Source organism: Podarcis liolepis (assembly GCF_965112155.1).
Source record: "Podarcis liolepis genome assembly, chromosome: 7".
In the NCBI taxonomy this organism is placed as follows: domain Eukaryota; kingdom Metazoa; phylum Chordata; class Lepidosauria; order Squamata; family Lacertidae; genus Podarcis; species Podarcis liolepis.
Genome location: NC_139561.1, coordinates 8,321,302 through 8,334,596, shown reverse-complemented (window position 1 = coordinate 8,334,596; position 13,295 = coordinate 8,321,302). Strand labels below are relative to the sequence as shown.

The window sequence follows — 13,295 nt, the reverse complement described above, 5'->3', positions numbered from 1 at the left end:
CTGCCGCTGCACTGCCGGCACACGATTTCCATTCTCATCCTGAGGCAAAGTTCTCAACTCGAGGTAACTCTTCCAGGTTAGCGGGGTTTGTAACCTGAAGCGTTTGTAACCTGAGGTGTTTGTAACTCGAGGTACCACTGTAGTATTATTATTATTATTATTATTATTATTATTATTATTACACCCCACCCATTTGACTGGGTTGCCCCAGCCACTCTGGGTGGCTTCCAACATATCTAAAAACATAACAAAACATTAAATATTTTTTTAAAAATCCCTATACTGGGCTGCCTTCACATGTCTTCTAAAGGTTGTACAGTGGTACCTCGGGTTACAGACGCTTCAGGTTACAGACGCTTCAGGTTACAGACTCCGCTAACCCAGAAATAGTACCTCGGGTTAAGAACTTCCGTTTCAGGATGAGAACAGAAATGGCGTGGCAGCGGTGGGAGGCCCCATTAGCTAAAGTGGTACCTCAGGTTAAGAACAGTTTCAGGTTAAGAACGGACCTCCAGAACGAATTAATTTCTTAACCTGAGGTACCACTGTATAGTTACTTATTTCCTTGGCTTTGGGGTCAGGCAACTCCATATCCTCCAACATTTCTCTGATGAAAATAGGGATGTCCTAAGGAAAAGCGGGATATTCCGGGATCCAGTCAGAAACCAGGACGGCTTCTGTAAATCTGGGACTGTCCCTGGAAAATAGGGTTCTTATATTGCATTCCTACAAACTAGCTGGCTGGTTAAAGAGCTCTGAGGCAGCTGCCTCATAGATACCCCAGCCCTGCTCCCTTCTCTGTGCCAGCACCCCACCCCCTCCGTCCCACCCCCCCTCTCTCCCAGAGGATCTAATGACATCTGCTGGGGAAACAGGCAGTATTTAAAACAACCAGAAATACATTCCTATTGTTATCATTCTCTTTTATGTGTTTACGCCGAGCGTTTCGGAATGAATCAATACCGGATTGCCCTATAAATAAATAAGCATATCAGTAAAAACTGGGTAATAAAGTGAAGTGATGAAAAATATGGAAATCAGCCCACATTTGTGTAAATCCAGTTATTGTTTACTTTAATATTTTTCCTTGTGCTGTTATGTCGTTCCAAAGAGACAGATTTAAAAGTAAGGCGAAGCTCGCAAGATGACAGTCTCTAATGTGCTGTTGCCGAGCGCCGGCGTCTCTCTGGGGGTTTCGAGCTAAGCGGGGTAGAAGCCGCGCAGACGGAGGAACTATTTCTCTGCTCCTCTCCACTCCCCACCCCGGCAAGAGAATAATGAAGATTTTAGGAACGCTCCAAAGTGTGATATTTCTCCAACACCTGCCTTCACCACCTCGGAAGCATTTAAATCTCTCAGAGCCATGGCTCCACCGAAAGCTGGAATAGAACTCATTCCCCACAGCAAAAAAGCCTTGATGGATGGAGTTAAGGAAGGAAGCCATCAAAAACAACAGACCTGCCCAGGGGCCCTCTCAGCAGTTCCACTTCCCTCACAAGTTTTGGGGGGTGGCCTGGGTGAGGGCCTTCTCTGTGGCGGCCCCTCACTATACAGTTTTTTGTGAATGCTGAAGACACAACTCTTGGCCCTGGCCTTCGACAACTCTGATGTGTGTTTCAGGACCCACCCTGCTCATGTGAATGTAGTATGTTTTAACTGTTTTTATTTCTGAATTTTAACTGGTCGTAACCTGCCCTGAGACCTGCGGGAGAAGGACAGGCAATAATAATAAAGATTATCAAGGAGTGGTGGAAAAAAACACCCAGTCAGTGAATCCATCATCAAATCCATCTCTTGTGCAGGGAATTTAACGGAGGAAGTAAATTCACATGATCATGTGGTACAGTGGTACCTAGGGGTTAAGAACTTAATTCGTTCCGGAGGTCCGTTTTTAACCTGAAACTGTTCTTAACCTGAAGCACCACTTTAGCTAATGGGGCCTCCTCCTGCTGCCGCGCCACCGGAGCAAGTTTTCTGTTCTTATCCTGAAGCAAAGTTCTTAACCTGAAGCATTATTTCTGGGTTAGCGGAGTCTGTAACCTGAAGCGTATGTAACCCGAGGTACCACTGTATTGGCTTCTACCGCAGCAGCAAAGAGGTAATCTCATCTGAGTGTGAGAGCTCTCTCTGTGAGGGAACCGCCAGAAGGCCCTCGGAGATGGACCTCTGGATGATGGAAGTGGAGACACTCCTTCAGGTATATAGAGCCAAGGACATTTACGACTTTAAATGACTCTCAGGCTGTGCGCCTGGTCTTTTATGGGCACAGTTACCCCATTCGGAACCAGGGAATCCCCCCCACCTGCCCGCCCCCTGTCCCCTAGAAACAGTACTTCTATCTTGTCAAGATTCAACCTCAATCCATTGACCACCAACCATCCTCTAATGGCCTCCAGACACCCACAGGACATTCACCACCTTCATTGGTTCCGATTTAAATGAGAGGTAGAGCTGATTGATTGATTGATTGATTGATTGATTGATTGCATTAACACCCCACCTTTTGGTGTACATAGTTGTCTCCCCATCCCCATCTAATCTCCACAGGTGAGGTAGGGTTTGGCTGAGAGGCAGTGATTGGCCCAAGGTGACACCCAGTGAACTTCCTGGCCAAATGGGGATTCGAACCCTGCTCTCTCCGAGGCCAAAGTCTGACACTCTAACCACTACAGCCAATAACATCTGGAAGGGCACCATGTTGGCTACCACTTGAGTTGACACCAAAAACCTGGAGCCATCTTTGGACTTTGAACCTGCTGCTGATACCGCTGTGTGTGGTTCGTTTTTCTCTTAGGCCCTGTGTCCTTAGACTTTGTGTCCCCCGAGCGGCTTACAGGTGGCTCGCGGTGGCTAAGAAGTACCTTGGGCACAGACGGCTTCTTACCTCTGCCTGGAAGCTCTTCAAGACAGGAGCCACCATGTCGCGGACCTCCTGGAAGAGAGAAAATGGCGGAAGCCCACAATTAGACCCGAGTCTGGCAACGGAGCTCTTTGTTAATCCAGCCCTCCGAATTCCCTCAGAACTGGTTCCTCATATGAAGCTGGGCTGCCACCTAATTAAAGAAGCCTTGGTTTTGATTAATTGAGCAGGTTTCAAATCGACTAATTAGCTGATTACATTTGCATACTGAGGATAAGAACAATAATACTTAAAGGAGAAACAAAGGCCGGTTTTTAGGCTGGTGTGGTGGAGATGGTGATGTTTTTTTGGCCACTTTCATCCTTGGCCACTCTTCCAATGATCGCAGACCAGTGGGGAATGAGGGCAAAAATGGGTGTACCCACTCACACGCTGATCCACACTCTCTCATGTACACACACCCAGGTACACACAGCCCCTCTCCTCAATTTAGACACAATCGCTCATAAAATGATTGATCTAACATCCGAGGAAGGAGCAATTTGCACCCCCAACAGGGCAATAAGCTAAGTCCATTCCTGTACCAGGTCTACTCTATTGCCTTCACCCCCATTTTGCTCCTTGAGCCAATATTCTTGGGACCAGAAAGGTTTGCTCTGTGTATTTGGGGGGGGGCTGGCTCAAGGAGTCCCCCACCTCTGTTTTTCCCTGGTCCTAGTCCAGCACTCTAACCATTATGCTACACTGCCTTTCATGGGACAGGGTTTGTGGATTTCGGCTCTCTGCTTAATTGCCTCTCCCCCCCAATTAATACCTTAGTATAATATAAGGTGCTGCAAACCCTCCACCCCAAGTCTTCTTAATTTAGATACAAGCTAGGAACATAATTGTAGAAGCTGGCATGAGGCGGTGTTGGGAGGGGAGGGGAGCGAAGGCGGGGGAAGCCCCCAACTGTCAAACTGACTAAAACAACATTTATTTTGGGGAGAGGAAAAGAGCAGCAGCGGCAACAAATACAGCAACAAAGTGGCGTTCCATCTGCTCGGGAGGCGGGTGCCAGGATTTCTGCAACGAGGCCTTGGAACACTTTTACTTGTTATATAAAATAACTTGACGGGGTTGGGGAGAGCACAGTTCTGAAAGAAGGGGCATTTTCTGCCAAGGCGCTGGGCACCCCGTCATTCCGACAGGCGAGGGCACAAGCCAAGACATGATGGCATGCAGTTAGTGCAGAATGCTGCAGCCCAATTGCTGACAGGAGTGAGACCCCATCAGCTTACAATGCCTGGGACCTGCACTGGCTTCCAATTTGCTACCGGGTCAAGTTCAAGCTCAAGCTGCTAAAAAGGTAAAGGTAAAGGGACCCCTGACCATTAGGTCCAGTCGTGGCCAACTCTGGGGTTGCGGCGCTCATCTCGCTTTACTGGCCGAGGGAGCCGGCGTACAGCTTCTGGGTCATGTGGCCAGCATGACTAAGCCGCTTCTGGCGAACCAGAGCAGCGCATGGAAACACCGTTTACTTTCCTGCCAGAGTGGTACCTATTTATCTACTTGCACTTTGAAGTGCTTTCGAACTGCTAGGTTGGCAGGAGCAGGGGCCGAGCAACGGGAGCTCACCCTGTCGCGGGGATTCGAACCTCCGACCTTCTGATCGGCAAGTCCTAGGCTCTGTGGTTTAACCCACAGCGCCACCCGCGGCAAGCTGCTACTTGGGGTCATTGCCTCACCCCATAAATACCCACTTGACCACTTTGATTTGTGGAACTGAACCTGCCACAGGTGCCACATAGTACCTGTTCTACATTTGTAAGAAATGGATATTTTAGTCTGGCAGCACCTGGACTTTGGAACTCCCCGCCTATTGACATCAGTCAGGCTCCTTCACTGTACTCTTTTCGACCCCTGCTAAAAACATTCTTGGTTTAGACAGGCCTGTCCAGCTGTGTAGAATGTCAATGTGTGTTTTGATGTGCATTTAGCTTATGGTTGATTCAGGGCCAGATTTAGGTTTGATGAGGCCCTAAGCTATTGAAGGTAATGGGGCCCTTTATACGTCCAGCTGTCCTTTGTCAACAACAAATTGCCGCTGTTTTTTGTGTTGATTATATGCTATATGGTAATTTATGCACCTAATATGTATCCAAAGCCTTTTGCCACTGATGCTGTACGTAGGTTTTATTTTATTTGTTTTTTATCTTTTATTTTGGAAATGTACATCCAGTTTGCCCCCCCTTCAAATATTTTGGGGGCCCTCAAGAGAGTGGGGCCCTAAGCTATAGCTTGTTTAGCTTGTACGTAAATCTGGCACTGGGTTGATTTAATTATTGCCTGACCATTTTAACAGATCGTTTTATTGTTGGATGAACTCCTTTGAGGTACCGTATTTTTTGCTCTATAAGGCTCACTTTTTCCCTCCTAAAAAGTAAGGGGAAATGTGTGTGCATCTTATGGAGCGAATGCAGGCTGCGCAGCTATCCCAGAAGCCAGAACAGCAAGAGGGATTGCTGCTTTCACTGTGTAGCGATCCCTCTTGCTGTTCTGGCTTCTGAGATTCAGAATATTTTTTTTCTTGTTTTCCTCCTCCAAAAACTAGGTGCGTCTTGTGGTCTGGTGTGTCTTATAGAGCGAAAAATACAGTATTTTATGCCGTAAACGACATGCACGGAAACCAAGAGGACCAGAATCTAGCTTTGACCAGGGCGGTGGGGGAGAATTCCTCTGCTGTAACCAAAGAAAGCAGGCCAGCTTTGAGCATCCTTTGCCCCACACACTTGCATCCTCCATCCTAGGCAGCTGCCCACCCCTGCCTGTTGGCAGGGCCAGCTGTGCTGATAGGCCTCAGAGGCCTCCCTCTTCCACAAGTGCCGCTCAGTGCATCTCAGGATCAGGACCACGGGCTCCTTAGCTGCAATTGCACCACCAGATTGTGTTGTAATATGCTATAGTTGGGCATTTGAGGCCATAATTTGGGGCCGATTACCTTATCCTTCTCTTGTTGGTCACTCAAGTTTGTAAATAAATATATAAATCTCTCTTTCACACACACACACACACACACAGAGAGAGAGAGAGAGAGAGATGTTTGAATGGGAGGGGGGAGGGAAATCCAGCTACCCACTGAGTTAATTCTATAATAGCAAATATACTGTACCTCAGGTACATTTTTCTTAAATTCCCGGCTGAGTTCAATTAAATGTTTATGAGAATGCTCGCTTTCTTCCTGCCGTGCCGCCAGTTCGGAAGCAACAGAATTAAGCTCCTTCTGGAACAAAACAAAACCAAAACAGAACAGAGAGAGAGAGAGAGAGAGAGAGAGAGAGAGAGAGAGAGAGAGATGAATGAGTCGTGGCATTTTACCCTTTGAATATAATGCATAGCATTTTCTGAAGCGAGCCGTTTCGCACAACTGGCTCGAAAGGCAAAAAGATGGACGTTGTCCGTTTTCGAGGCTTTTGCACTTACTGGCGGTGGAATACCCAACGATGGCACATTTTGAATTTAGGAGATAGAGGCACCCAGTCTCCTTGGGCAAGCGACAGGCAACAGTCATTTGCCCCCCTTCCCCAGGAGCCAGGGGCAATTGCAGAGAGGGGGGTGCAGCTTCTGTTGCATACATTCACCCATTTATTAATGCCCCCCAAATGAACACCCCACCTTTCATGTCTAAAGAAACCTCAAGTTGGCTCAGAGTAGGAAAAAACAACCCCAGAAACATGCATAAACACCACAATGGCCTACACCGCCCCAAAGTGATCTCCATATCATGAATACAGTCTTTCTCAAAGGAGATATTTGAGGCCGAGCTAAATGTGGGTTGTTGCCTTACCAGCGGCGTAGCGTGGGTTGTCAGCACCCGGGGCAAGGCAAGTAACTTGCGCCCCCTAACCCCTAACCTGCCGCCGCCGCCAGCTTCTTCTTGCTGCTGCCTGGTCTGGTCTGGTTCTCTCCCGCGCTCAGCGCTGCGCTGGGCGGCCGCTGCACTGTCCCTCCCCCAGATAGTCCCTCGCTCTCTCTCCGCACCGCACGCCTGGCACCCACCCCCTCCACAGTGGGCGACGACCCGGCGGCTCGGATCGGATTCGCACAGCCAGCACTGCAGTGAGAGAGAGTGAGTGAGCCAGGTAGGGGCAGAGAGCTGCGAGTGCAAGCGCCCCCCCGATGTTGCGCCCGGTGCGGCCGGCCCCCCCTGCACCCCCCACGCTACACCACTGTGCCTTACTCCTGGTTTTCCTTTAAAGTAACTGTTATTGGTTTTCTTACATGTATAACAAAATATAACTAGACAATTAAATATAATCGTAACATGCACAAACACTACCAGGTTAAGTATTCATGTATTTGCAATATTCGTCCCCCCTATGTTATTTGGTCAGGTTTGTATGGAATTCACATCCATCCACAAGAAGGTCATCTTCTCTGGCTAAAGCATCCATAAGTGCACATGGTCTTGTGACCCCCGGAGCGTCCCTTAAGTCAACTGAGGAGACGGTGGGTGGAAAAGGAATTCAGTTTATTGAAAGACGCATCAGTGAAGACACAGGTTGAAAGAGATCACAAAACCTGTACCCCCGGGCATTGGGGGGGAAGCAGATATTTATACATATTGCAAATATACCTGAGCTTGTGTCTGATCCCTATAAGCTTCTTAATTGGCCAAAGTACTGCAGGAACAGGGACGCGGGTGGCGCTGTGGGTTAGACCACAGAGCCTAGGACTTGCCGATTAGAAGGTCGGCGGTTCGAAACCCCACAATGGGGTGAACTCCCGTTGCTTGGTCCCTGCTCCTGCCAACCTAGCAGTTCCAAAGCACGTCAAAGTGCAAGTAGATAAATAGGTACCACTCCGGCGGGAAGGTAAACGGCGTTTCCGTGCACTGCTCTGGTTCACCAGAAGCAGCTTAGTCATGCTGGCCACATGACCCGGAAGCTGTACGCCGGCTCCCTTGGCCAGTAAAGCGAGATGAGCGCTGCAACCCCAGAGCTGGCCACGACTGGACCTAATGGTCAGGGGTCCCTTTACCTTTACCGTGTGGACAAGGCATGCCACATCCAGATTTGTCGGGGTGCAGAGGATAGCATATTTTGTAGGCCCTTTTTACTAGCAGGGGAAATAAATGACCATGTGTTCTAGGTCTCCTCAAGCAAGACATTGACTCCTTTTCCAATTATTGAGGGTGTTGTGGTTACATCCACTGGGAAACGTGACGGTCAAGCTGCGGGTCGCATGTCCCTGCCTGTCAAAGGGGAGAGATATGGGCCAGTAGTGCTCCTTCCTTCCCTGATTCTGATGCCGTGGGTGGGAGATGGGGCTGGGAACAGCTGTTCAGAAGGTGACCTACGGCACAGTCCTATACATGTCCTGCCTTGCCTCAATTCAATAAGGATGTTGCAGATTTGGGAAAGGTTCAGAAATGGGCGTCCAGCCACAGTGATCATGGGGATGGAGCGAGTCTCCTGCGAAGATGGGATACAGCATTTGGGGCTTGTTAGAATAGAGAAAAGGCAAGTAAGAAGTGACAAGGTGAAAGTTTATTAAATCATGCAAGGCATGGAGAAAATTCTCTCTCCTAACACTACAGAGGCAGTGTGGTGCTGTGGTTAAGAGCGCTGGACTTGTAATCTGGTGAACCGGGTTCGATTCCCCGCTCCTCCACATGCAGCTGCTGGGTGACCTTGGGCCAGTCACACTTCTCTGAAGTCTCTCAGCCCCACTCACCTCACAGAGTGTTTGTTGTGGGGGAGGAAGGGAAAGGAGAACGTTTGCCGCTTTGAGACTCCTTCGGGCAGTGATAAAGCGGGATATCAAATCCAAACTCTTCTCTTCCTCTACAACTCGTGGGCAGTCAATGAAGCTGAAGGCTGGAAGGTTCAGGACGGAGAAAAGGAAGTACTTCTTTGCGCAGTGCAGACTTAAAACTATGGAACTCCCTGCCACAGGAGGCAGTGATGGCCACCAATTTGGCTTGAGATGAGAATTAGAGAAATTCATGGAGAAGAGGGCTATTGGTGGCTACTAGCCAGGAGGCAGTCAAGAGATGAGCCCCCTTTGGCCTGATGCAACAGGGTCTTCCTATGTCTTCAGAAGTTGGATGGGAGCCTTTTCCCCAGATACAGTGGCGTAGCGTGGGTTGTCAGCACACGGGGCAAGGCAAGTAATTTGCGCCCCCTAACCCGTGGATTTGCGCCCCCTAACCCGTGGATTTGCGCCCCCTATCCCTAACCCCCAGATGTTGTGCCCGGTGCGGCCGCCCCCCCCCCGCACCCCCCACGCTACGCCACTGCCCAGATAGGCAGGGGAAAGTCTTGTAGTCCTTAGAAAAGGTAAAGGCAAAGGACCCCTGACAGTTAAGTCCAGTCGTGAACGACTCTGGGGTTGTGGCGCTCATCTCATTTTACAGGCCGAGGGAGCCAGCGTTTGTCCGCAGACAGTTTTTCCAGGTCATGTGGCCAGCACGACTAAGCAGCTTCTGGCGCAACAGAACACCAAAACCAGAGCAGTGCACGGAAACACCGTTTAGCTTCCCGCTGGAGTGGTACCTATTTATCTACTTTCACTTTTTGACATGCTTTCGAACTGCTAGGTTGACAGGAGCTGGGACCGAGCAATGGGAGCTCACCCTCTTATGGTGATTCGAACCGCCGACCTTCTGACCAGCAAGCCCAAGAGGCTCAGTGGTTTAGACCACAGCGCCACCTGTGTCCTTTTGTAGTCCTTAAGCACACACATGTAGCCTGTGGTCCAGGCCTTTTAAGACAGTGCCAACCAACTCCAGCAGGGCTGAATATTTTGAACAGAGGAGAATATATTAAGCAGCCAAAAAATAAAATAAAAATAAAATCTAGATTAGAGAGATTTCTATGTAAACAAATACAGATGGGGGTTCAAATTAGCAGAGCACTTGGCTGATCAATATTCTTAATAACCCCTTCCCTTTTTTTCTTTGGTAACTGTAAGAAAAACACAGCAAGCGTGTCAAAATAGTAGAAGAGCACCATATTGCGTTGTGTGATATAGTTGTTGTTGTTTTTAAGCTCCAAGTCCGTGCCATCACCAGCTGATATATATCAGAACAGGAAGAAGGCATCTAAACGATAACTTACTTATGCTTTCAAGTGTTCATAAATAAGGTTTCAAAAGATCTAGATGGCTTTTTAATTCAGGCAGAATTTGGGGCAGGGGTGATGAAAGCGCCAGGATTGAGTAAACCGACCTTTTGTGTACAGCTCTGTAAATCAAGCACAGCTCACTTGGAAGCGCAGGGAAATGTTTCATTAAAGAATTATGGATTCATATCATGCTGGCTTTGGAGGGGGACAGACCGGCACGTGTGAAACCCATTAAGGAATGTTAGATTCTTCTTTTTAGAAGACACTATTAGAAAAGAAAGTCCAGGAACATCGGGGACAGCACTCAAAAGGATAGCCCACGGCTGCCATGATGTTGCATATTTTAAGGGGTGCTTTTCATCAAAGTCCTTCCCTGCATTCGTTGCTGTGCTACTTATTCTTTTCTTTCTTTTAAAAATATTGATTTAAATCACAAAGGCTGGATGGAGAAGGGCTACGGTTCCTTTGAGGCTGGTGCGGGGCAAAGTGGCCTGCTTGCTTGTGGGGGCAAACCCCTGCCAGCCGATAAAGGAAGAAGAGCCTGGTGGATCAGGCGAAAGACCCATCTACATTTCTGAGCACAATTCAAAGTGTTGCTGCTGACCTTTAAAGCCCTAAATGGCCTCGGTCCAGTATATCTGAAGGAGCGTCTCCACCCCCATCGTTCTACCCGGACACTGAGATCCAGCGCCGAGGGCCAGTGTGGTGTAGTGGTTAAGAGCAGTAGACTCGTAATCTGGTGAACCAGGTTCGCTTCCCTGCTCCTCCACATGCAGCTGCTGGGTGACCTTGGGCTAGTCAAACTACTTTGAAGTCTCTCAGCCCCACTCACCTCACAGAGTGTTTGTTGTGGGGGAGGAAGGGAAAGGAGAATGTTAGCCGCTTTGAGACTCCTTAAAGGGAGTGAAAGGCGGGATATCAAATCCAAACTCCTCCTCCTCTTCCTCTTCTTCTTCTGGTGGTTCCCTCACTGTGAGAAGCCAAGTTACAGGGAACCAAGCAGAGGGCCTTCTCGGTAGTGGCACCTGCCCTGTGGAACGCCCTCCCACCAGATGTCAAAGAGAACAACTACCAAACTTTTAGAAGACATCTGAATTACTACTACTACTAATTTATAATTTGTATCCTGCCCATCTGGCTGGGTCTCCCCAACCACTCTGGACGGCTCCCAACAAAATATTAAAAACACGATAAAACATCAAACACTGAAAACTTCCCTAAACAGGGCTGCCTTCAGATGTCTTCTAAAAGTCGGGTAGTTGTTTATTTCCTTGACATTTGAAGGGAGAGCGTTCAACAGGGCAGGTGCCACTACCGAGAAGGCCCTCTGCCTGGTTCCCTGCAACCTCACTTGTCACAGGGAGGGAATTTCCAGGACACCCTCGGAGCTGGACCCCAGTGTCTGGGCTGAACGATGGGGATGGAGATGCTCTTTCAGAAAACCTCCTAATGTTGTTTTACGCTCTGAGCTGAACTGAGTTTGCCTCCCCTCTCAGCAACCCCTAAAACAATGTCCAAACTACATCACCTGAAGTGAGTGAGGGCCTCGCTGGCCTAACAGGAAAAACCGAGCCCAGGATCCTGCACATCAATCTGCGACCATTGGTCCTTGGGCCATACCCAAGTTTGATGCACCCTTTTGCTGCCACAGGTGCTGCTGAAGAGAGACCTCCTGTTATTTAAAAAGGAATTGTCTTCCCTGGATTGTGGTGGTCGACAGGGTGGGGGGACGTGACACGGAGAGTCCCGGTGTCACGGCCATGTTTGCGATGCAGGGCAGGGTGAGACAGGCCGCAGCGTGCAAGACGGATGGCGGTGCACATGGCCTCTCGGCAGACAGGCTGGCTTCCAGGAGCTATCAATCATTTTCCTGCGTATTATGTAAATTCTTGATGCTAAAGATGTATGGAGTCAATTACCAGGGGTCACGGCTGGGTGTTAAATTCGTACGAGGAAGCTCCTCTCGGTCTCCAATGAATTTGAGAGAGATTGCGAGCTTTCCGCCTTTTATTGGGCCGTATAAATATTTCACTGTTAGATATAAAAAAAATATTGGAGAAAAAGCAGATAAAAACCGAATCCCCCCCTGTGTATACAGACTGAGACAAGGAGTGAGAAAGCGGGAGTCAGCAGGTTTTTTAATGGCCTTGCAGCACGACCCGTAAATGGCTTGATTCGGGGTTTGTTTTGTTTTTAGCTCTGAGTTTTGCGGTGGGCAAGGCAGGGGTGCAGCGGGCAGCCTCACAGCTTCAGCTGCCTTGATTCAGACAAGCATGTGAGGCGGCAAAGTCACCAGGTCATCCCCAAATGGTGGGCCATGGGGCAACAAACTGGTAAAAGTGAGATACTGCAGAACCACCAGGAACAAGCCCATTAAAAGTTTCCAAACTCAGGAAGAGGTTGGCCGCTGCACCCCTTCAGGGTACGCTAACCGTCAGCCCAGCCCAGAGGCAGATGGTTACACTGCACCCCTCCTGTTCAACTCTGGGCAGTGCCGGATTTATGTATAAGGACACAGGTGGCGCTGTGGGTTAAACCACAGAGCCTAGGACTTGCCGATCAGAAGGTTGGCGGTTCGAATCCCCACAACGAGGTGAGCTCCCGTTGCTCGGTCCCTGCTCCTGCCAACCTAGCAGTTTGAAAGCACGTCAAAGTGCAAGTAGATAAATAGGTACCGCTCTGGCGGGAACGTAAACGGCGTTTCCGTGCGCTGCTCTGGTTTGCCAGAAGCGGATTAGTCATGCTGGCCACATGACCCGGAAGCTGTATGCCGGCTCCCTCGGCCAATAAAGCGAGATGAGCGCCGCAACCCCAGAGTCGACCACGACTGGACCTAATGGTCAGGGGTCCCTTTACCTTTACATAGGCCATTTGCTGTGCCTACCTACCAAAGCCCTGGGTCTTATCAGCGTGGCATCGGGGGCCGAGAAAGCCACTGGGCCGGATGAATAAAGTTATGTGCCTGAATCTTTGGCCTTCCTCTCCAAGCTGATCAACACACACAGCTATGGCTTCTGTAATATGCTCGATAGCATCACTCGTTTCCTGACCGTGTTCGTTTCTCACCCCCCGCGGAAAAAACCCCACAGCTTTCATATCTTTCCCTGGAACGAACATCTAACACGCTTGTGAAAATCACTGTCCTTCTTGAGATCCCATTACAACTGTTTTGATAAAGCTCCCGAGCCAGAGATTCCATTTTAGATTAGGGGAAGATCACAGGCGATGGAGAAAGAAGGGAATTGTCTCCAAAGGGCTGCGCTGTGCGGCCCGCCGACTCCTCAGCGAGTCACAAGCAGAGACATTTGGCGGGCACAAGCGTAGCAAGG

At 49.2% G+C, this 13,295-nt stretch overlaps 1 protein-coding gene across 2 annotated transcripts in view; it reads right to left on the bottom strand.

Annotated features, from left to right (window-relative positions):
- The window catches only part of CUX2 (cut like homeobox 2), a 250,431-nt gene that overhangs the window by 108,282 nt on the left and 128,854 nt on the right, over positions 1-13,295 (bottom strand). The window contains exons 2-3 of one of the 2 annotated variants that reach the window (XM_083514127.1): positions 6,012-6,122; positions 2,885-2,932 (exon numbers count right to left, since the gene is read on the bottom strand). In XM_083514127.1, the coding sequence (XP_083370253.1) occupies positions 2,885-2,932; positions 6,012-6,122 (159 nt within the window). The remainder of the gene's footprint in view (positions 1-2,884; positions 2,933-6,011; positions 6,123-13,295) is intronic. The other variant, XM_083514129.1, reaches the window with a different exon arrangement.